Here is a 23,235-nt window from a genome sequence, read left to right as displayed (position 1 = left end):
AAATTAAGAATTTTGGCACAGAGTCCTAAGCTTGTAGTCTTCAAATTGTGTCTACATTGCTTTCCACCAATCAACCTGGGAGAGTTTGGGGAAGAAAGCATGCTCTTTTTACACTTGTACCTTATGTGTTTAACCCTTCCCTCTGCCTCATGCTTAACAATCCAGCAGTACTCAAGATTTTAGAACATGAGAAAAAAGGGTAGAAGATTTACTTCTCCACGTCAGTGAGGGTAGAAGAAAGCTAAGCCTGAGAATTTCTAAGTACCGGATCTTTTCGTTTAATTTATCCTTGTTTTTCCAGCAATTATATGTGGTCACTTGTATCCTTTGCTATGTCTCCAAGAGCGAGACACAGCAAATGTCTCTCCAATGTGAATCCATCGAGAGTGGCTTCATTTCATATCTAAACCCCAGAAATTTCAAGTCTTGTTCAAGTCAACTTTTTATAGAAAGGTTTTTCAGGGGAAAATGACAGGCCAATAAAATCTACAGTCTGAGCGATTCCAATATGAATCTTTAATGGTTATGTTCCATTTCTAGTCTTTCTGCTGTACTTTTAAAAAGTACTCAGATGAGTAGAATTCAATTTTATATGAGGAATTTGAGCTACTCCTTTCTTGACAGGGGAGAGGTAACAAATTAGACTAGTGCAAAAAAAAAAAAAAAAAAAGAACTCCCACATTCTCCAAAGTGCGTCCTGTGTGAAATTCAAAACCCAAATCCCCACCAGTTTGTTAAGGGTCGGAATATCATTTATCTCAACCTTTATCCTTGTCTGCTTGGAGCCTCTGTCCTGGATTCAAAGTTCTAGAATGTTCTACAGAAAAATCCTAAAGCAGGTGGTCGCAGATGGGCGTGACAGGGGATCTCCTGCACCGTCCCCCAAGTATTGCACAAAACCCGCCAGCCAGCTGCAAGCAGGCACTGTCCTCTCACCCCTCACCCAGCACGAGGCCAAGTCCCATCCCACGCTGGCCCTGAGTCTGTCATACAGCGTAAGCTGGTTCCACCCACACCTTCCACATTTCTCTTGGTACCATTTAAACACGACGGGGAGATGGAATCTGTACATCGCCCACAAACACAGTAGAATGAGGAACACATTAAAAACCAGCCAACTCTCACAACTTCAGAGGACCTACAATCTGGCAGCCAGGCCTCGTCCGCCCAGGTGTTCTGGCTGTTGGTGTCCTCAGGAATCTCTGCTCCGTGCTGTGATCTTTCTTAACCAACAGCCATCAGCTCAGAATCATCAGGAAACACCCCACCATCCGGAGCTGATGACCTGGCCCCCATCCTGTGGAAGCTGCCCTGGACGCCGTGGAAAGGTGTTCTGAGTATTTTTAGTGCCATTCACTGAAAAACTAATTACAGATATACATATTTTTTTCATAAATAAAATCTGAGGCATATATGTATATATTAAACTTTCACCAACAAGGGTGTGTTAAAAATTTCAAGTTCTGTCCTTCAAGTTCAATAAAGGCACAACTGTTTTTTGTGGTTTTTTTTTTTTCCTCTCTAGGCTTGCAAAGAACACAATTGCCAGCAACAAGTCATCAAAGACACTATAGGGGACTTTTCTTTGACTTTCTTCTTCCTGGGGTGACCATTTGCCCCATGGATCACTGGCCACTGGCATGATTTCTACCTAAGGACAGTATTTAAATGCATAGAGGGTTTAAGTGGATTCCGTTGCTGTGTCAGGTTGCTAGGTAACACGCCACAGCTGGGCGGGGCCGTTCCCCCCAGGTCTGCTTTGGCCATTTCCATTAAGGCTTCTCGCTCCCAAATCGACCCTTCCGGTTTCCAGGTTCCGAGGCCCTTCGGACCAGCCTGGGGGGCGGCTTGGGTCGGATGCCTTCGTGGACACGGTCACCCCGCACGGAGCCAAAGTGGCCTTTGGAGAGGAGGGGCTGGCAGAGCACACCCGGGGTCTGGGGGCACCCCTCTTTACTGTGGGCAGCTGGGGAGCTGCGGGGTTGATCCTGCCTGGAATCCATGTCCACCTCGTTCTTCCACTCCATTTTATAGGCCTGGGGGGCTTTCTTCGAGAACTGTTCTGGCAAGAAGCGCCTGGCCCGAGGCTGCAGGTTGAGCACCGTGGTCCCCGCCTCCAGGTCGGAGTCGCTGCTGTTGCCACCTGCCAGGGAGCAAAAGAAAGACAGCGTGGGCAGGCATTTTAGGGAGAAGATGATGCAACCAACTGCTCCAGCACCTGCTTGGCCCTCCCTGGGGCTCGGGGGGTCATGCAGGAAGGCCAGAGCACTCACCCTGACTCCAGCTGAGTCCTGGGCCTGTGCATAAGCTCTGTGAACGTCTGTGTCCACAAGTGTGCACACTTACTATTTCTAAAGAGCTTCTGATGTACCAACCGCCGTACTGAGCACTTTCAAATGCATTAATCTATGGAATCCTCACAATCACCCACTTTACAGATGAAGTAACTAAGGTTCAAGAGATGTTAGTAAGGGATGAATGAGTGTGCGTGTGCACTAAGTCGTGTCCAGCTCTTTGCGACCCCGTGGACCGTAGCCCGCCAGGCTCCTTTGTCCATGGGATTCTCCAGGCAAGAATACTGGAGTGGGTTGCCATTTCCTTCTCCAGGGGATCTTCCCAACCCAGGGATCGAACTTGTGTCTCCGAGTCTCCTGCTTTGGCAGGCGGATTTTTTAACCACTGAGCCTCCTGCTGGATGTCAAACAGACCATTTGGCAGCAGTTGCTGGCCCACTTGCCCCATCCAAATGGTCCTGGACTGCTCAGCTCAATGTCTGGCACACAGTAGACAGATCAATAATTAGCTGCTATCATGCAGATTCTTGTCCTGATCTACAATCTCATGCGCAGGTTTATTTCCTTTGTATTTTCATAAAATGGTCAAAACACCAGTATGGCTTGAAAGCTACATAAAGATTACCATCAAATAAAGAGATATTAGCCTTCATGTCAAAGCTTTAATAATGAGGCCTGGAAGTCAATTATATGGTTGCCTTTATGAAAATATATTAAAATTATGAACATTTGAATTAGAAATATAGTAAGAATTAAAGAATTAAATGTAAACCTTTGAAGATGGACAACTTCCTATTTACCTGTTCACCAATCACACGGTGACAATAGTTGCTTTTGCTATGTCAGACAGAATCATTATGGGATAAAACTAAATTATGTACAGCGTGCACCGAACTCGATTCCAAAAGGATGCAACACTAATAAAGGTCACCATTTTCTTATGTTTGCAAAGGACCGAACTCACTGTCTTTAATAAAGAAGAAAACATGGAAAAGTTTTCCATTTTATAAGCATTGATAAATAAGTTTAAAGTCTTTTTGCTCCAACTGGCTTCATTACCTGAATTAGAAACATTCTTTTTCTTCTGTAGCTTTTCTGGAAGCTTTGTATTTTTGGGTAAGGATAAATATCGGGAGGTTGAAGTGGAAGCCTGTCAAAAAAATAGTAGAAAACCTTATTTAGGTGTCACGCCATTTATTGTCCATTAGTTTACAACTCTACAGCAAATCTTGGTGTTAAAAATTAAAATCTTAGTTCTCGATTCCAAAACTACTGGGTGAGGAACTGTAAGGATGGGGAATAAAGTTCCAAGTGATAATTATGTGATTTAAAATGTAGAAAGCCTCTTTTAAAATATCACAGAAATCAGCACTATTAAGGAAAACAGAAATAAACTGGGACCCTTAGGAAAAGGATATGAAAACCTCTGGCTTTTCTTAAAGAAAAGCTACAGAAACATTCACTTATAAGAGCATTACTAAAAAACGACTTAGAACCTACATATATAAGGAGGAAGATATATGAAAAATGTAGCATGTTTAAGCTGTATTCACTTTAATAAATCTTGAAAATGATCAAATTAAAAATATCACTATAGCTAACTTGCTGGCATTTCCAATGCCACAGCCTCTAGTGTCTTTAAATTGCTTTCTTGTGTTTTCTGTTAATTTCTACTGGAGTTTAGTTGCTTTACAATGTTGTTGTTGGTTTCTTCTGTACAACAAAGTGTGCAACAAAGTCGTATGTATACATACATCCCCTCTTAGATTTCCTTCCCTCTAGTTTCTTTAACTTTTAACTGATGCTGCCACATTTCACACATAAAATGTAACACTGTTCAGACATAACCATTTTGATCTCTAACAGTGCAATACAGATCATTATGAACAATGAGATGCAGTGCCTGCTATATTCAATCACAATATACTTTTTAAACAAGTATTTACTTTTGGCTATTCCGGGTCTTCGTTGCTGCTTGTGGGGTTTCTCTCGCTGCAGAGAGCAAGGACTGCTCTCTGCGGCAGTGCCTGGGCTTCCCCTGCTCCTGAGCACAGGCTCTAGAGCGCTCAGGCTCAGTGGTTGAGGCTCACGGGCTTAGCTGCTCCGTGGCACGTGGAATCTTCCCAGGCCAGGGATCGAACCTGTGTCCCCTGCATTGGCAGGTGGGTTCTTAGCCACTGTGCCACCAGGGAAGGCCCAGAATAGCCTTTGAAAGTCGCTTCCTTATCTAGGACAGGATCCTGGACCAAGTGGAGTGCTGAGCACACAGCATCTGAAACTCTCCCGACACAGACACAGGGCCTTCTGGAAGTTTCCACTCAGGCTGACTGGCTCACCTTCAGGCTGCAGCCTCTCCCTGGAAAGAACAACGGCGACTCCCCAAATGAAGTCTGACCCCTGCATTCAGTTTAATGCTGCACACTGCCTGAGCCTTCCCCATCTTCCCAGACCTCCCTCCTCAGCCCTTTCTGGCTTATTTTGTCCACAGCACGTATCGCCTCTAACCTAACAATTTCCTTATTCAGTCCGTTCCTGGTGGCCTTCTCCCCCCTAGAATGTGAATTCCACCTGGGAAGGGAGCTTTATAGTTTTGTTCACCAACGTATTCCAAGTGCCCGGACAGCGTCTGAAACAGGACAGGTGTTTCAGGAACATCTGGAAAGGTGTTACCACGGGCTCCCTCCCAATATTCCTGTGGGCCAGCCCCCCACGGCCCTGTCCTGTCACCAGCTCCCCGGGGACGGCTGCGGGCTCTGCTGATGGAGCCTCCCGCGTCCCAGAGGCGTGAAGCCGCTTACCCTGTGCTCCCGGTTCAAGCTGCTGTCCTTCCGAATGCTCTCCCGGAGGCTGTGCCGCCGGCGGATCAGGATCTCCTTGGCCTGCCTCTCACTTGTGTCCGCCGTCAGATTGTGTCGGTTGTAGGACAAGGTCTGAAATGAAGACACCGGTGACATTTTACTAAAACGCCGATCACCGCCCGGAAGTTCCAGCGCTTCCCTACACTTCTTCGGCTTTGCACCTCGAAGAGATAATTAACGATGAACGTACAGAGGTGGGGGAATAGAAGTTAACACTTTCAAATTTTGTTAACATTCAAAGGTTATTAATATTCATGAATTTTGAAAGAATTCATGGTCTATCAAATCTCAAATTTGGTAACAAGTTTGGGTAACAATGGCAGCAATTGCAGGTTGTGTTGTTATGTGTTGTTGTTACTCGCTCAGTCATTGTCCAGCTATTTGTGACCCTCTGGACTGAAGCCCACCAGGCTCCTCTGTCCATGGGGATTGTCCAGGCAAGACTACTGGAGCTGCTTGCTGTTTCCTTCTCCAGGGGGTCTTCCCAACCCAGGGATCTCACTCATGTCTCTCATGTCTCCTGCATGGGCAGGTGGATTCTTTATTACTGCCTCACCTCGGAAGCCCCACATATATTCAATACCTGTGTTTGATTGTGGAGAAGGCAATGGCACCCCACTCCAGTACCCCTGCCTGGAAACTCCCATGGACGGAGGAGCCTGGTAGGCTGCAGTCCATGGGGTTGCGACTGAGCAACTTCACTTTCACTTTCCACTTTGATGTATTGGAGAAGGAAATGGCAACCCACTCCAGTGTTCTTGCCTGGAAAATCCCAGGGACGGGGGAACCTGGTGGGCTGCCGTCTATGGGGTCACACAGAGTCGGACACGACTGACGTGACTTAGCAGCAGCAGCAGCAGCAGTGTTTGATTGTACCAAATAAAATTCTCTACTTACAGGGGGGATAAAAAACTCATGTTTTAGTAAAAGTCAGCTAATACGTTTCATTGAAAAGTATGATCTTTATAAATCGGAAAATGACTGAATTCATCAAGCATCTTTGACTTCTTTGCAGTACCTTATATGTATTTACTCATCAGTAGCGGCTGGGAAAAAAAAGGCATACATTCTCTACTGATAGTAAGGACTGGTAGGAAACCAACCACTTTGGGCCACTTGGTGGTGCTATGACCCTCTAATTAAGAGCGTTTCTTTTCAAATTGAGAAAAGTGGCTGTCTCCACCAGCAATAATCATATCCTAATATTTGAAGCCACACAACTTATAAAGTAGGGCTGTCCAGGGTATACATTTTTAGTTCTATAAGCTATCAGTCAGTTCAGTCGCTCAGTCTCGTCCAACTCTTTGCAACCCCATGGACCACAGCACGCCAGGCCTCCGTGTCCATCAGCAACTCCCGGAGTTTACTCAAACTCATGTATACTGAGTAGGTGATGCCATCCAACCATCTCATCCTCTGTTGTCCCCTTTTCCTCCTGCCTTCAATCTTTCTCAGCATTAGGGTCTTCTCCAGTGAGTCAGCTCTTCACATCAGGTTGCCAAAGTACTGGAGTTTCAGCTTCAGCATCAGTCCTTCCAATGAATATTCAGGACTGATTTCCTTTAGAATGGACTGGTTGGATCTGCTTGCAGTCCAAGGGACTCTCAAGAGTCTTCTCCCACACCAGAGTTCAAAAGCATTAATTCTTCGGTGCTCAACTTTCTTTATAGTCCAACTTTCAATCCATACATGACTACTGGAAAAACCATAGCCTTGACTAGACGGACCTTTGTTGGCAAAGTAATGTCTCTGTTTTTTAATATGCTGTCTAGTTTGGTCAGAACGTTTCTTCCAAGCAGCAAGCATCTTTTAATGTCATGGCTGCAGTCACCATCTGCAGTGATTTTGGAGCCCCCCAAAATAAAGTCTGCCACTGTTTCCACTGTTTCCCCATCTATTTGCCATGAAGTGATGGGACCAGATGCCATGATCTTAGATTTCTAAATGCTGAGCTTTAAGCCAAATTTTTCACTCTCCTCTTTCACTTTCATCAAGAAGCTCTTTAGTTTTTCTTCACTTTCTGCCATAAGGGTGGAGTCATCTGCATATCTGAGGTTATTGATATTTCTCCCAGCAATCTTGGTTCCAGCTTGTGCTTCATCCAGCCCAGCGTTTCTCATGATGTACTCTGCATAGAAGTTAAATAAGCATGGTGACAGTATACAGCCTTGGCGTACTCCTTTCCCGATTTGGAATCAGTCTGTTGTTCCATGTCCAGATCTAACTATTGCTTCCTGAATCTGCACACAGATTTCTCAAGAGGCAGGTCAGGTAGTCTGGTATTCCCATCTCGAAGAATTTTCCACAGTTTGTTGTGATCCACACAGTGAAAGCCTTTGGCATAGTCAATAAAGCAGAAGTAGATGGTTTTTCTGGAACTCTCTTGCTTTTTCAGTGATCCAGCAGATGTTGGCAATTTGATCTCTGGTTCCTCTGCCTTTTCTAAATCCAGCTTGAATGTCAGGAAGTTCACAGTTCATGTACTGTTGAAGCCTGGCTTGGAGAAGTATAGCTATAAGCTATATAGAATTCCATTTCCTAAAATAAACTGTAGTCAGTAATTAAGTTCACTTTCTGATAGAATTAATGCGTACTTCTTGGGAACAGTCTTATCCCCAGAACTGTATCAGACCTGGGCTTCCCAGGTGACTCAGTGGTAAAGAATCCACCTGCTGATACAAGGGTTTGATTCCTGGGTTGGGAATATTCCCTAGAGAAGGAAATGGCAACCCACTCCAGTGTTCTTGCCTGGGAAATCCCATGGACAGAGCAGCCTGGCAGGCTGCAGTCCATGGGGTCGCCAAGAGTTGGGCACAACATAGTGACTAAACAACGTATCAGATCTAGTAGAGATAAACAGAAGTACCACAGAACCACACTCATTTCCTGCCTTGAGGAATCTGCTATCTAGTTGAGCATGTAAAAGTAACAAAATAATGTGAAATTGTGAAAAGAAATGCTAAAATGATATGATATGTAGGAGCTCTAAGTGGTAGCCCATTCAAAGACAGGCCGGGGAATAATTTAGAGGGTGTTGAGGAAACCTTAAAAATAGGAGAATATGGATCAGCTGACAGGAAGGAGTGGGGCATTTCAAGTGGAGATGGAAAAGACAGCAACAGTCTCAGGAAGGAATCCAGACCCATAGCTCTGTGGCTGATGGGTAGGTGTGTGAGGGGTGGGTGGAAACACGGCTGGTTAAAGGGGAACCTGAATACAGATCCCAAAGACTGAAAGAAGAGTTGGGCCTGGAAGCCACAACTGTTCTGTCTTATTTTAAATAGAAAGATGCTTTATTAAAAGGGGCTTTTAAGGGACATCTCTGGTGGTCCAATGGTTAAGACTTCGCCTCCCAATCCAAGGGGTGTGGGTTCGACCCCTGGTTGGGGAACTAAGATTCCCATATGCCTCCAGGCCCAAAAGCCAGAACATTAACAACAGAAACAATATTGAATTCAACAACAACTGAAAAAACATTTTCTATAAATAAAAAGAACTTTAAGAAAAGAGTGGCTGCTACTGCTAATGCGAAGTCACTTCAGTCGTGTCCAACTCTGTGCGACCCCATAGACGGCAGCCCATCAGGCTCCGCCGTCCCTGGGACTCTCCAGGCAAGAACTCTGGAGTGGGTTGCCATTTCCTTCTCCAATGCATGAAAGTGAAAAGTGAAAGTGAAGTCGCTCAGTTGTGTCTGACTCTTAGCGACCCCATGGACTGCAGCCCACCAGGCTCCTCCGTCCAGGGGATTTTCCAGGCAAGAGTACTGGAGTGGGGTGCCATTGCCTTCTCCGAGAAAAGAGTGGAGCCGCCATGATGTCAGATGGAATGGGATGGGCTGTGAGGTCAGCTAAGAAGCTCCAGAAAAGCCCTTGATGTGAGTGACCGGGATCCCTGACAAGCACTGCGTCGGTGTACCAGGTCACCTCATTGTGCCTCAGTTTCTTCATCCATAAAATGGAGACAATAGCAACACCACTTGCTAGAGAATGAAGAGTTAAGACACACAACACATGGAAATGGGGGCTGGCAAATGGCACACACCAAGTGTTGGCTGTATTACTAGCAAACTATGAGAATGAGGCTCTGTGATGGAAATGGGTTGAAAGAAGTGGCTCAGAAAATATAGCAAAAGAAGAAATGGTTGCACTTTACAAGCAATGAAGAAGGTTAAATACATTTTGAAAAGTCTTCTAAGTGATAAAGCTATTTCATTCAAAAAGTTTAAAGAGCAATCAATTAACTTTCTTCACCATTGGATAACACATGTTTTTATCTCCAGGTCTTTGGTAGCAGAACTCTTACCTCCCTGGGATTCCAGCCTCCAGCCTGTGACCAAGGTGTCTGGGAGGAGAGCTGTATGCTAACGGGACAGGCCTCTGGGGGGCGGGGGGGTCTGAGGGAAGGAAGTGCCTGGTGTGGGACCTGCAGAGGCTGGCACGATGGTGGCAACAGCCCCTGTAACTGAACAGCGTCAAATCTGCAGCTACATTTTTAACCAAAGGCAAGTATGTGCGTGCTCAGTTGCTCAGTCGTGTCCAACTCTTTGCAGCCCCATGGACTATAGCCCCGCAGGCTCCTCTGCCCATGGGATTCTCCATGCAAGAATATTGGAACGGGTTGCCATTTCCTCCTCCAAAGGCAAGGACATATTTTGCTAAATAAATTATTCTTACTCGCTGACGGATCTGATAGAGATTTCTTGACAATATTTCTCGGATTTCATCCATTTCACCAGGTGTGAGCTTCCTTACTTTTTCTTCACGACAGTCACTGTGAATGTTTAGGAAAAAATATTTTACTATTCAACAAGTATTAAATTCATCTATGTTCTATCATCATTTAAGAAGAAGAAACTTAATGAATAAACTTAGGAATTATTTAGTAGTTTAAAATAATGTTTAAAATCTAAAACATTTATTTCAGTGTCAAAATCATTCACATAAGTTTAATCATGCACAAGTTTTTTCAGCCTGTTCATGCAACTATTTAAAGAGGAAAGACGAGAGTAGCTTGCAAAGCTATCACTTTATTATTTCTAATGCTCCATAAATAAAGTAGCATAAGATTGTTATATTCCCACAAAACTTAGTTAGCTGAATTTTACTATTATGGCTCTATTTTTAAAAATACCTCATTAGAAATATTTACAAAGACACCATTTATACTATGTATGTCCATACAGTTGATCCTGTTTATTCAAGGAGTCCCTATTTGCAAATTCACTGACTTGCTACAGTTTATTTATAAACACATTACCAGTACTCAGGGTACTGTCTCAGTCATTCTCAGACACTTGCAAAGTGAATAAAAATTTGAATTGTTGGGCATGCAGGTTTCCAAATGAGGCCAAATATGTCAACCCTGTGCCTCTTAGTCTCCGTGCTCATGCTGTTAAAAAAAAAATGTCCTTTTCATCATGTGGAATGTTCTTCACATTTTTATGCTTTTTATTGGTGATCCTGTTCTTTTAAATGGTTCCCAAGTATAGTTCCAAAGTGCTGTCTAGGGTTCCTAAGTGCAAGGAGTTCCTAAGTTTTTCATTCTACTTTTTTAAAGGATATTTTAGCAGGATATGGAATTCTAGGTTCAGTTACATTTTTCCAGAATTTTGAAGCTACCAATAGTGTCTGCTGGTTTTATCGAAAAATCAGTGGTCAGGTTTTTTCTCTTTTGAAGAAAATAGGTCTGTTTTTTCCCCTCTGAGTATGTTTAAGTTTTCTCTTTGTATTTCTGACTTTCAGCAGTTTTATGAACCTGTATCTACATTTGGTTCTCTCCTTATCTAATCAGCTTGAGGCTGTCAGAATTCATGTCTTTTGTCTGTTTGGGGAGATCCTCAGTAAATATTACTTAAGACATTGTTTCTACCAGTTTCGCTCTCATCTCCTTCTGGAGCTTTTCAGTATATATGAATGTATCCCATATATTTCTCACTTTCTTTTTCATCTTTTTTTTTTTTCATACTGTTTTTCATTCTGGTCTTTCCTTCTGTCCTATCTTTCAATTAATTCCTTTTCTCTTCAACTTTATCTAGTCTGCTTTGATAGCTGTCAAATGAGATCCTAAATTTAGTTACTTTATTTTCAGCTCAAATACTTCACTTTGGTCTTTTTTGTTTCTATAATCTCCATGACAATGCCCAAAGTGTCAATGCCATTTCCTTTCCTTAAACATGTTTTTATTTCTATTTTAAAGTCCCTGTCTGACAATTCAATGATCTGAATCCCTTTTGTGTCGACTCTTATTTTATATTTTGTTGACTGTTTCTCAGTGTTTTCAGTTACTCATATGCTTGGTTATTTTGGATTGAGTATTAGACATATATAAAACAATCATGGGGGTACTTTAATGCTCTTTACAATCTTATTTTCTTCCAGAGAACATTTAAACTTACTTCTCTTGAGCAGCTGAGATAGAGGCAATCTGAGTCTCTGATGATTTAAACAGTCAAGAATTGAGATAATTCTAGGCTGGGCCTCTTTCCCTTGAGGGTTAAGGTGCAGGATTTCGAAGTAAAAACCTATAGCTGAGTACATACAAATGGTCCTCCTTCTTGGTAGGTTCTGAATTCTAATTTTATTCTCTAAGACCAATTAGTCTGTCAAAACCCCTGTTTTAGCTTTTTAGACTCTTAAGACACGTTCTCCAAATTCCAGACAGAAAATAGCAATAAACGCCAGTTCTATCCTCTTGAACTTCCCTCTTTTTTGACTTCTGGCCAAGAAATTCCTCACTGTATGGATACTGTCCAGCTTCCAGCAGATATTTAAAATATATTTTGTCCTTTTCCTCTGGGTTTCTCAGTAGTTTGGTTTGGACTCAGTTCATTATTGCCAGAAATATGATGCCTTACTGCCTCTCTTTTTCGCTTCTATCCTCCTCCAAAGAAAACACTTCAGAAGAGGTGGAATACTGAACATGGCAGTCATTTACCCATGTAAATGATATGTAACTATCCATCAATTCTTGCTACCCACTTCCCTAACCCTAAACCTTTGCCTTTACTCCACTTTAGACTGGCTTCAAGATGAACTGTGAACAGAGGTAAAGCTGAGATTTCCTTCTTCTATGACCACGAAGTCAATGACTCCCTTTTGAGAAGCTGGATAGTTGAATTATTTTGTGCTGCACCCACAAAAAGAACAGTGCCTAAGAAAGATCATAAATGGTAAACCTGGAGTAAACTTCAGGGAGCAAGTATACCCCCATTTTCTACTTGAAGAAACTCAATCTCAGGGAAACAGATGGACCCACTTAAGGTCACACAGTGAGTTATTTGCAGAGCTGGGACTATAAATCAGTCATTCTGCTCAATCACCGCTATTTCCAGTGCAATATAATGCCTTTATTTCTGAGTCATCCTGACCACTACTACTTTTTACTCTGGATTGTGTAAACTACAATAATTTTTATAGGGGACTATCATCCTAGTGAAAATCACAGTTTTTATGGTTGGGTGTGATTTGGAGTTTCTTTCATTTCAACCCTTCCATAGCTAGCATTTTAATTTAGGTGACACTTTGCTGAAACGAGCTTCAAGCTCATCAATGAAAGAAGAAATCATCGTAACCTGAAATTTGTCATGTAGAGGAGGAATGATGCTTCCGTGATAAACTCATTGGCTAATTTGCTGACAGTATTTATTATTCTGCTATGGATTTGCTAGAAGTGTTTAAGTCACTTTACATCCTGGATATTCATCTTCTCGTTTTTAAAATTAGGGAGACAGACTAGGTCAATGCATCGCAATACTGGATTCCTTATTATAAACTTCTGTAAGTTTACATATCTTTTTATTAGAATATAATTGCTTTACAATGTTGGGTTAGTTTCTTCTGTACAACATCGTGAATCAGCTATACGTGTGCATGTATCCCCTCATATCCCCTCATCACCCGCCTCATATCCCACTCCTCTAGGTCATCACAGAGCACCGAGCTGAGCTCCCCATGCTATCCAGCAGCTTCCCGCCAGCTATCTATCTCATACATATAAATCAGAGCTACTCTCTCAATTCATCCCACCCTCTCCTGCCCCCTCTGTAGTCACAAGTCCATTCTCTATGTTGGCATGTCTGTTCCTGCCCTGCAAATAGATTTATCAGTACCATTTTTCTAGATTACATATATCCAGGCTAATACGTGGTATTTGTTTTTCTCTAACTTAACTTCAATCTGTATGACAGGCTCTAGATTCATACACATCACTTATATATAAAAAACCTATACCTAAGCCTCAACACCAGAGATCCTGATTTTATTGGTCTGGGTGGGGCCCAGGCATGTGTGTTATTTAAATGCTCCTACAGTATTTCCAATGCACAGCCTGTGTTGAGTACCTCTGCACGAGATCACCACTACATGTTCTTTCCAAGCCTTAAATTATGACTCTGTGAATAATCCATGAGGAAATAGCTATGTAATTACATGCATCTTTATAACTGCAAATCATAACACACCTTAAACTATTCCCTTTCAAAATGCTTGCTAAAGAGGCTTTACTTTCAGAACACACTGAACTGTCCAAAGCAAGTACAATAAATACGTAATCATCCTAAACATGACCAGGTACTTTCTGACTGGCCCATTCTACGATAACATGGTGTGACAGGACAAGACATGACATAATATAAAATAAAGGACACACTTCCAGGTTTTCACATTTTAACCAGTAGCTCTTTCTGCTGTGAGGTCTTAAGGACTCATGTTAGGACATAGGTCAAATTTCTTATTATTGCTGGTTTCACAAAACTATAAATACCTACTTAGCAATAAGTTGCTCAGATGCTCAGTCGAGTCCGACTCTCTGCAACCTCATGGACTGTAGCCCACTGGGCTTCTATGTCCATGGGATTTTCCAGGCAAGAATACTGGAGTGGTTTGCCATTTCCTCCTCCAGGGGATCTTCCTGACTCAGGGATTGAACCTATTTCTCTTGCACTGGCAGGTAGGTTCTTTTACCACTGAGGTACTTGGGAAGCCACACTAACTTCTATTTTCAAAATAGGACTTACTTTAAAGATGCAAAAGAAGGAACAGTGCTTATCATCCCAGTTTCTGCCATCTCGATGGCATGTTTTATTTCAAGCTTTTTGTATAAAGATACAATGCTTGACTTGGGTTGGTTCTCCCGAATCAAAAGCTTCCGCAGGTACTTGTCATCAAACTTCTTAAACCTGGAAATAACCAAAATCAAAACTTCAATTAATTAACATGACACCGATTAAGAAAAAAAATCTGTTTTTACCAATAAAATAATTTCCACTACTCCCAGGCGAAAAACATAGTAGCAGTGTTTAGTTAGTCTGATCGTTGTATTTATTTTTGTAGGTGCATACCTGAATATATAGAGACCACATATTAGTATATTTTTGTTTTAACCACAACAAACTTATACCTAATGGGGCTTTCCAAGTGGCCTTAGTGGTAAAGAACCTGCCAGCCAATGTAGGAGACGCAGGAGACATCAGCTTGATCCCTGGGTCAGAGAAGATCCCCTGGAAAAGGGGATGCCCTTCTCCAGTATTTTTGCCTGGAGAATTCCATGGACAGAGGAACCTGACGGGCTACAGCCCATGGGTTCACAAAGAGCCAGACATGACTGAGTGACTAACACTTTCACTTTTCATGCCCAAGACGCCCAAATGTGTGTCTCCGGCTCCGACTTCTCTCCCAAACCCCAGAAATGAGTATCCAGACCCCTGCTCAACTTCTCCACTTGGACATCTCAAACTTGGCATGCTCTAATGGATCTTCTCCCAAGTCATCCCCATTTCAGTTAGTGACCACTCCATTTGGTCAAAAACCCTGATGTCATCTCTGATTCTTTGCCTTCTCTCATATTCCACATTATGGCCTGAACTGTGTTCCCCCCAAAATCCATATGTTACAGTCCTGGCCCCCAGGACCTCAGAATGTGACCGTATTTATAGACAGCTGATTAAGTTAAAGTGAGGTCATTAAGTGGGCCTTAATCCAATATGACCGGTGTGTGCATTGTAAGAGGAAATTCAGACACAGACATGTAAAGAGAGAAGACGGTGTGAAGGAGCAGGAAAAAGAAGGACATCCACAAGCCAAGAAAGGATGCCTGGAGAAGACCTTTCCCTCTCAGTTCCAAAGGAACCAGTTTCACTGACATCTTATTCTTGGACTTCCAACCCCTAGAACTATGAGAAAATAAACTCCTATTTAAGGCACGAACATGTGGCACTTGGTGACAGCAGCTCTGGGAAACGAAGACTCTACCTCCACTCTATCAACAACTGCTGTGGGTCCCACCATTACAATACACACAAAAGCTAATCATTCTCCTGCTATTGCCCTGGGCCCAGCAGTGCGTGCTAAGTCACGTTAGTCATGTCCAACTCTGTGCAATCCCATGGACTGCAGCCCCCAGGCTCCTCTGTCCATGGGATTCTCCAGGCAAGAACACTGGAGTGGGCTGCCATGCCCTCCTCCAGGGGACCTTCCCAGCCCGGGGATGGAACCCACGTCTCCTCTGTCTCCTGCATTGGCAGGCGGGTTCTTTACCACTAGCACCACCTGAGCATTACCAGGTCTCAATGGGTTATTGCAACAGGCACCAAATTGGTTTTCCTGCTTCTGCCACTGTGTTTCTATAGCCTATCCTTGATGCAAACCAGCTGCTGCTCCCAAGTCGCTTCAGCCGTGTCCAACTCTTTGCAACCTCATGGATTGTGGCCCACTAGGCTCTTCTGTCCATGGGGATACTCCAGGCAAGAATACTGGAGTGGGTTGTCATGCCCTTCCCCAGGGGATCTTCCCAAGCTAGAGAGAGAACCAGTGTCTCTTACGTCTCCTGCACTGGCAAACAGGTTCTTTACCACTAATGCCACAGGGATCCCATTAAAGTGTAAATCAAGGACTTCCCTGGTGGTCCAGTGGTTGAGAATCCACCTGCCAATGCAGGGGATATGGGTTCGATCCCTGGCCAGAAAAGGTCCCACATGCTAAGCCTGCGCACTGCAAGTAGTGCTTGGGTACTACTGAGCCCAAGCATTGCAACTATGGAAACTGAAGCCCGTGCACCTAGATCTCGTGCTCTGCAACAAGACAGGCCACCACAGGGAGAAGCTCACGCACCAGCTGGAGAGTAGCACCCACTCGTTGCAAGTAGAGAAAGCCCACACAGCAATGAAGACCCACCACTTGGAGCTGCCTTGCCTCAGGCTGTGATGCTCTAACTCAGGTCCAGCCTCTCTGAGGCCGCCCCTGTCCCAGAAACATGCCAGCCCTGCTCCTACCTCGGGGTCTCTGTACTTACTACTCCTTCATTCAGGAACAGTCTTCCCCAAATACCCACAGGGCTTGTTCTCAGACCTCCTCTAATAAGTCTTTTCTTGAAGGTCATTTTCTCACAAGAGCCTTTCCTATCTACCCCACTAGAACTGCACTCCAGAACTTGCTCTTCTTCCCAGAAACGTTTTCCGGTTTTCCTATCTTACCAGTGTCCAGGACACTGCCAGGTGTTTTGTAAGCTTAGAGGCAGACCGGTGCCGTTCCTCCCTGGACCCACACCCTGTAACAGATCAGGTTACTTGGTGATGCCCTTCCACCATGGCTGAGGTGACCTGCTCAGTCCTGCCTCCTGCCACTGAGATCAATAATGTCAACCTGCTTTGGTCAATGGGCAGTTAGGAGACACGATGTTGAGAGCAGAGGCTATGAATGGGCTTGCTCACTGGAGCTCGCTTCTTATGCTGCCACATGGCATGAGAGGGATGTACATGGAGTGACTCCTTGGTCCCAGGACAAACGTGAATGTCCCATGGAGCAGAGTTAAGTGACCCCACTTACATCAGAGAGGGGCAGCCAGGATCAGCTGATGACCCACTGATGCTCTGAAGCTGGAGCAAGACCTGGCCAGATGAGCTGACTCTCTGCCTCCTAACTTAAGTACTTTATTTCCTTTTTCTGATGCAAAAAGTCAATGTATTTCATTTTATTTTTCCCTATCAAAAATAATACATTTTCTTAAGCAGCATCATAGATTCTGAAGACATTTGTGCAGCATGTTCATGTGATGATAGAAGATGAATGCTTTCTGCATATGTCACCCTGAATTTGGTTCTTTGTGAAATATTGATTAATTTTTCCCCTTTGCTTTTGAGGGATTTTTTTATTCTTTATTTTTAATTGGCGTATAATTGCTTCACAATGCTGTGTTAGTTTCTGCTGTACAACAACGTGAATCAGCTATAACAAGTGACTGCTCCTGTAAGCAGTCGAATATTGAGTTGGTTTGTGTATAACTATTATGCCAATATTCAAGTGAATCAGGATGCTGCTGCTGCTGCTGCTGCTAAATCACTTCAGTCGTGTCCGACTCTGTGTGACCCCATAGACGGCAGCCCACCAGGCTCCCCCGTCCCTGGGATTCTCCAGGCAAAACACTGGAGTGGTGCCATTTCCTTCTCCAGTGCATGAAAGTGAAAAGTGAAAGGGAAGTCGCTCAGTCATGTCCGACTCCTTGCGACCCCATGGACCGCAGCCTACCAGGCTCCCCTGTCCATGAGATTTTCCAGGCAAGAGTACTGGAGTGGGGTGCCATCGCCTTCTCCGAATCAGGATGCACTAAATATTTTATGAGAAAAAAATCAGTGTGTTACAGTGATCACTATAAGTCCAAGGTGGTTTATAGGCACACCTGTGCTATGAAAGTGAACAATGTTAAGCTACATTCATGATGCTAGTCCTTTGTTCCAAATACGGAAGAGCTAAGAACAACTGCAGAAAGCTATCTTGAAAGAGTTTTGCTATTGACTGGTCACCACACAAAACACCAGGCCTATTTCTGTCCAAGTTTATTTTGAATTTCACGTGAAGCTCACTGAACTAGGACACCGGGCAGCAACACAACACCTTTTCAAACTTGTATTAATATTATTGCTGTTGTTGTTTTAGTTTTCTTTCTTTTTTTTTTGCCCGGTTGTGACCGACTCTTTGCAACCTCATGGACTGCAGCCCTCCAGCCTCCTCTGTCCATAGAATTCTCCAGGCAAGAATCCCAGAGTGGATTGCCAGTTTCTACTCCAGGGGATCTTCCTGACCCCGGGATCAATTTCACACCTCCTGCACTGGTGGGTGGACTGTTTACCACTGTGCCACCCGGGAAGCCCAACTAGAGATTCACTAAAATAATAAACATTAAAGACAGTCACATCTGACCTATGCAGTGTAGGATTTATACCCTTTATTTGCTCTATCTCCATACTTTTCATTTCTCCACCAAGCTACACATAGGTGGCTTTTTTACTATCATCAGACAACTTTTGCCAAACATGAGAAAATCCTTACTGCACGACCCTTTCATTTCATTTTCAAAGGGTCAAATGGCTCAAGGACCCTCTGGAAGGACCGTTAGAAATCTACAGTAAAAGGATTTCAGAGGGAAGAGCAGGATACCCAGCACACCTACAACAGTCACTTGTTTTTTATGCCATTTTTGTAACATCTACAGTTATGTACAGACGAGAAATGAGATCTGAGAACTCACTTCAAGAATGGCCTGTGTCAGCATCAAATCCCTTCACACGAACTTCTCTACTCTACCTGTAGTGCACAGTGTGCCTGACAACCCAGAAAATTATTTGTATTTACCTGGAAAACTTCATGCATGCAAATATGTAAGGCTTCATACATTTCTTCACTGAAGTATGTACACTGCGGAGAAAGTGTCACGTATGCCGCAATATTACCTTCCAGACATGAATCAAAGGTGGCTCCACCATGTTTTGTATTTATGGTCCATTTAGCCCAGAGCTTACAGATGTCTGCCCAGAACAGACTCATATATAGAGATGAGGTGTCTTTGCCTATAAGGCAGGATGAAGTTAGACTTTCTCTAGTCCTTCACCTTCTTGACCAAATCACATGATCACAGGGCTCACCTCTTCCATCACCTACCACTGCCCCAGGGCCAACCAACCTCATTCCTGCACCATATCTATGCTTCCTTCTGTTTGGACGTCAGAGGAGTGGGATAAATCTTTAGTTCAGTCTCCCCTTGGGAAAAGGACAAACTGCTCTGGATTACCATGCTCACTTACCACTTCAGAAAAGGACTGATATGATGCAAGAGAAAGAAAAGTAATCGGGTTGAAAGGGATGCTGAAAATGGATAAAGGCATGGGGCTTCCCTGGGGGCTCAGAAAGTACAGAATCCATCTGCAATGCAGGAGACCTGGGTTCAATCCCTAAGTCAGGAAGATCCCTTGGAGAAAGAAATGGCTCCCCACTCCAGTGTTCCTGCCTGGAGAATTCCACGGACAGTGGAGCCTGGCGGGCTACAGTCAATGAGGTTGCAAAGAGTCGGACACGACTGAGTGACTCACTTTCATGCAAACAACAAAGAACAAGAGGCAGAAAAGCCTGTATCATGGGCTTGGCATAGACATCCAGAGACCTGAAGCGGGATGATGTAGGGAGTTACAGCAGGGTTTTCTGCTCTGCCTCCTGCCTCCAAAAAAGTGAATACCACCAAGACAATTGGCCTTTTGTTTCATGTTTTTACAGCAGAGATTTTAATTCACTTTATTTTATTACTAAGTGCTCCCATCTCACTAATCACGTACTCTGTTCATACAAACAAAATATTTTTCCTTTAGTTACGAAGGAAGGCTATGTCCAGGAGCCTCTGTACATTAGCAAACAACATGGTCAGGCTTGTGACGGTTGTGCCAGCACTTATAGTCTCTATAACTCATTACTTAATGATGTCACGCACACCCACCCCTGTTTGCTGTGTGACTGTTTAGTTGCCTTTACTATATTGCAAAATTTTAAAGGCCCAAGTCTATGGCTTCTACTTCTCTTGTAGTCCACTGTCATGTCAGAACATGTGAGCAAACAGTAAGCACTCAAAAATGTGCTTATGTTAAATTATGTAAATTGGTACGTTGGTGAACTTCATGTAAATTTGCAAGGGGGTGGAAATCTGCTTGCAAGTTAGGAAAGAAAAGACAAGAGGTTGAACAGGGATCCACCAACTATATCTTGGGACCTGTCTGTCTCTCTTCAAGGACCAGCTGAAACACCTTCCTTCAAAAGTCTTTCCCAGACAGTGATGTGCCAGCAAATTTAACACATGTATGATTTGTAGCATTTGTCAGTTCCCTGGTTCACCGCCCCCATAGCTGAGTCAAGTCACCAACGTGGATGGCAATGACTTAGATACACACAGTCAGCTCCCACCAGCCCATGGGAGCTGCTCCTGTACCACACGGGTCCTAACCCTGCTATTAGAATTAATCCTTATTTCTTGATCCCGTAAGTCTGTGTTTCAGTATATGTTAAAGTGTGCACCTAATTCTGCTTGGTAGTGTACCACTTGCATTTCAGCCATAAGATCCTTGAGAAAGGTTCTGACTCTTTATTATCATACATGTATACACACTGTGTGGATCACAACAAACTGTGGAAAATTCTGAAAGAGATGGGAATACCTGCCTCTTGAGAAACCTGTATGCAGGTCAGGAAGCAACAGTTAGAACTAGACATGGAACAACAGACTGGTTCCAAATAGGAAAAGGAGTGCATCAAGGCTGTATATTGTCACCCTGCTTATTTAACTTCTATGCAGAGTACATCATGAGAAATGCTGGGCTGGGAGAAGCACAAGCTGGAATCAAGATTGCTGGGAAAAATATCAATACCCTCAGATATGCAGGTGACACCACCCTTATGGCAGAAAGTGAAGAGGAACTAAAAAGCCTCTTGATGAAAGTGAAAGAGGAGAGTGAAAAAGTTGGCTTAAAGCTCAACATTCAGAAAACTAACATCATGGCATCCGGTCCCATCACTTCATGGGAAATAGATGGGGAAACAGTGGAAACAGTGGCAGACTTTATTTTTGGGGGCTCCAAAATCACCGCAGATGGTGACTGCAGCCATGAAATTAAAAGACGCTTACTCCTTGAAAGAAAAGTTATGACCAACCTAGATAGCATATTCAAAAGCAGAGACATTACTTTGCCAACAAAGGTCCGTCTAGTCAAGGCTATGGTTTTTCCAGTGGTCATGTATGGATGAGAGTTGAACTGTGAAGAAAGCTGAGCACTGAAGAATTGATACTTTTGAACTGTGGTGTTGGAGAAGACTCTTGAGAGTTCCTTGGACTGCAAGGAGATCCAATCAGTCCGTTCTAAACGAGATCCATCCTGGGTGTTCTTTGGAAGGACTGATGCTAAAGGTGAAACTCCAGTACTCTGGCCACCTCATGCGAAGAGTTGACTCATTGGAAAAGACTGATGCTGGGAGGGATTGGGGCCAGGAGGAGAAAGGGACGACAGAGGATGAGATGGCTGGATGGTATCACCGACTCGATGGACGTGAATTTAAGTGAACTCTGGGAGTTGGTGATGGACAGGGAGGCCTGGCGTGCTGCAATTCATGGGGCCGCAAAGAGTCAGACATGACTGAGCGACTGAACTGAACTGAACTGATACACACACATATATATGTGTGTGTGTGTGTGTGTGTGTGTGTGTATGTACATATAAATTATATATTAGCTTAGACAGTACAGAATCTGCCTGCAATGCAGGAGATCCAGGTTTGATACCTAGGTTGGGAAGATCCCCTGGAGAAGGAAACGGCAACCCACTCCAGTATTCTTACCTGGAAAATCCATGACAGGCTACAGTCATGGGGTCACAAGAGTCGGACACAACTTAGCAACTAAACCACCACATAAATTATATATACATAGAAAGAAATACACATTTATGTGTGTGCGTGCATGTTTAGCCATGTCCAATTCTTTGCGATCCCATGGACTATAGCCCACCAGGCTTCTTTGTCCATGGAATTCTTCAGGCAAAAATACTGGAGTGGGTTGCCATTTCTTCCTCCAGGGGAATCTTCTCAACCCAGGGATCAAACCCATTGGCATGCAGATTCTTTACTACTGTGCCACCTGGGAAGCCCACACATCTATGTAAATGCACATAATTTTTCAGAGAAGTGTAACTTTAAAAATATTTGCTATTTTTGCAAGTCTATGTATCTCCTCAGGTGCTCTGGAGCTCTGCATTTGACAAAGCCCCTCAACATGTGTGGGAGAACAGACAGTAATGAAACCCCCAGTTTTAAACCAAACAGACTGCATTCCTCGGCCTCCCCCACAGTAAGAAATGCCCATATAATTAGTCCTGGTCATGCAAGGCCAGGCCATGTGATTCAACTGGAAGAACTGAGTGAGGCCTCTGATAACTCTCATTAGGAGGAAGCTAGTACATATTCTTTGTCACTTTGTTGACTTTCTTCCTGGAATCTGCACGTAAGAGCTAGTGCCGCAGCAGCCATTTTTGGTCTGAAAGGCAACCTTGGAAATGGAGGTTCTTGGTGGAGGAAGGGTCCTGGGACCGTAAGGAGTCTGTGGAGCATAATTCACCTGTTAACGGTACACTGCCTACCTGATACTTACATAAGAGAGAAATAAGCTTCTACCTTGTTAAAGCTACTATTGTTCTAAGCTTCTATGAGAGCCAAACTTTATCTTAAAGGACAGACTATGGCACAATAGGAAAGATCTGAAAAATAACACAAGTCAATGTGACCTGCTCCCAGACTGATCCAGAGCCACTTAAACCCTTCTTACTTGTCTCTCCAAAAGTTGTGACCCCAGTGACCACAAACATCTTCAATCCCGGTCTTCACGTGATCAAAAAACTAAAACAGAAAAAGCCAGCTGGTTGATTAATTTTTACCTGAAATCAGTCATTTCTGTTTCTATTTACAGAAATTATTAATTCCTACTTACAGAAATGATAGTGATTATTTCTGTGTGTAGAAATTATAACTATAGAAATTTATAGAATTCTAATAGAAATACTACTACTATTTCTATCATGCCTAAACTTCAAAGATGCTGATACTTTTTGGTTTTGGTTTGCTTGAGTTTTAACTGAAAACAAATAAGACAACAATTCATCTTCAAACAAATTCATGAGATGTTTGTCATATCGATAATTAGAATTCATATTTTTTAACACAATAGTTTGTACTTTTGGAAACTATGAAATATGGTCACCATTTTCCAGTAGAAACATTTCAGGCTGA

At 43.4% G+C, this 23,235-nt stretch overlaps 1 protein-coding gene across 1 annotated transcript in view; it reads right to left on the bottom strand.

Moving 5' to 3' along the window:
• The window catches only part of SLC9A2 (solute carrier family 9 member A2), an 88,719-nt gene continuing 65,484 nt past the window's right edge, over window positions 1-23,235 (bottom strand). The window contains exons 7-12 of the mRNA XM_052648422.1: window positions 22,775-22,845; window positions 14,166-14,327; window positions 9,826-9,922; window positions 5,093-5,224; window positions 3,354-3,444; window positions 1-2,143 (exon numbers count right to left, since the gene is read on the bottom strand). Coding sequence (XP_052504382.1) covers window positions 1,773-2,143; window positions 3,354-3,444; window positions 5,093-5,224; window positions 9,826-9,922; window positions 14,166-14,327; window positions 22,775-22,845 — 924 coding nt within the window. The 3' untranslated portion in view covers window positions 1-1,772. The remainder of the gene's footprint in view (window positions 2,144-3,353; window positions 3,445-5,092; window positions 5,225-9,825; window positions 9,923-14,165; window positions 14,328-22,774; window positions 22,846-23,235) is intronic.

Source organism: Budorcas taxicolor, chromosome 11 (genome assembly GCF_023091745.1).
Source record: "Budorcas taxicolor isolate Tak-1 chromosome 11, Takin1.1, whole genome shotgun sequence".
Lineage (NCBI taxonomy): Eukaryota > Metazoa > Chordata > Mammalia > Artiodactyla > Bovidae > Budorcas > Budorcas taxicolor.
This window is presented reverse-complemented; position numbering and strand designations above follow the sequence as displayed.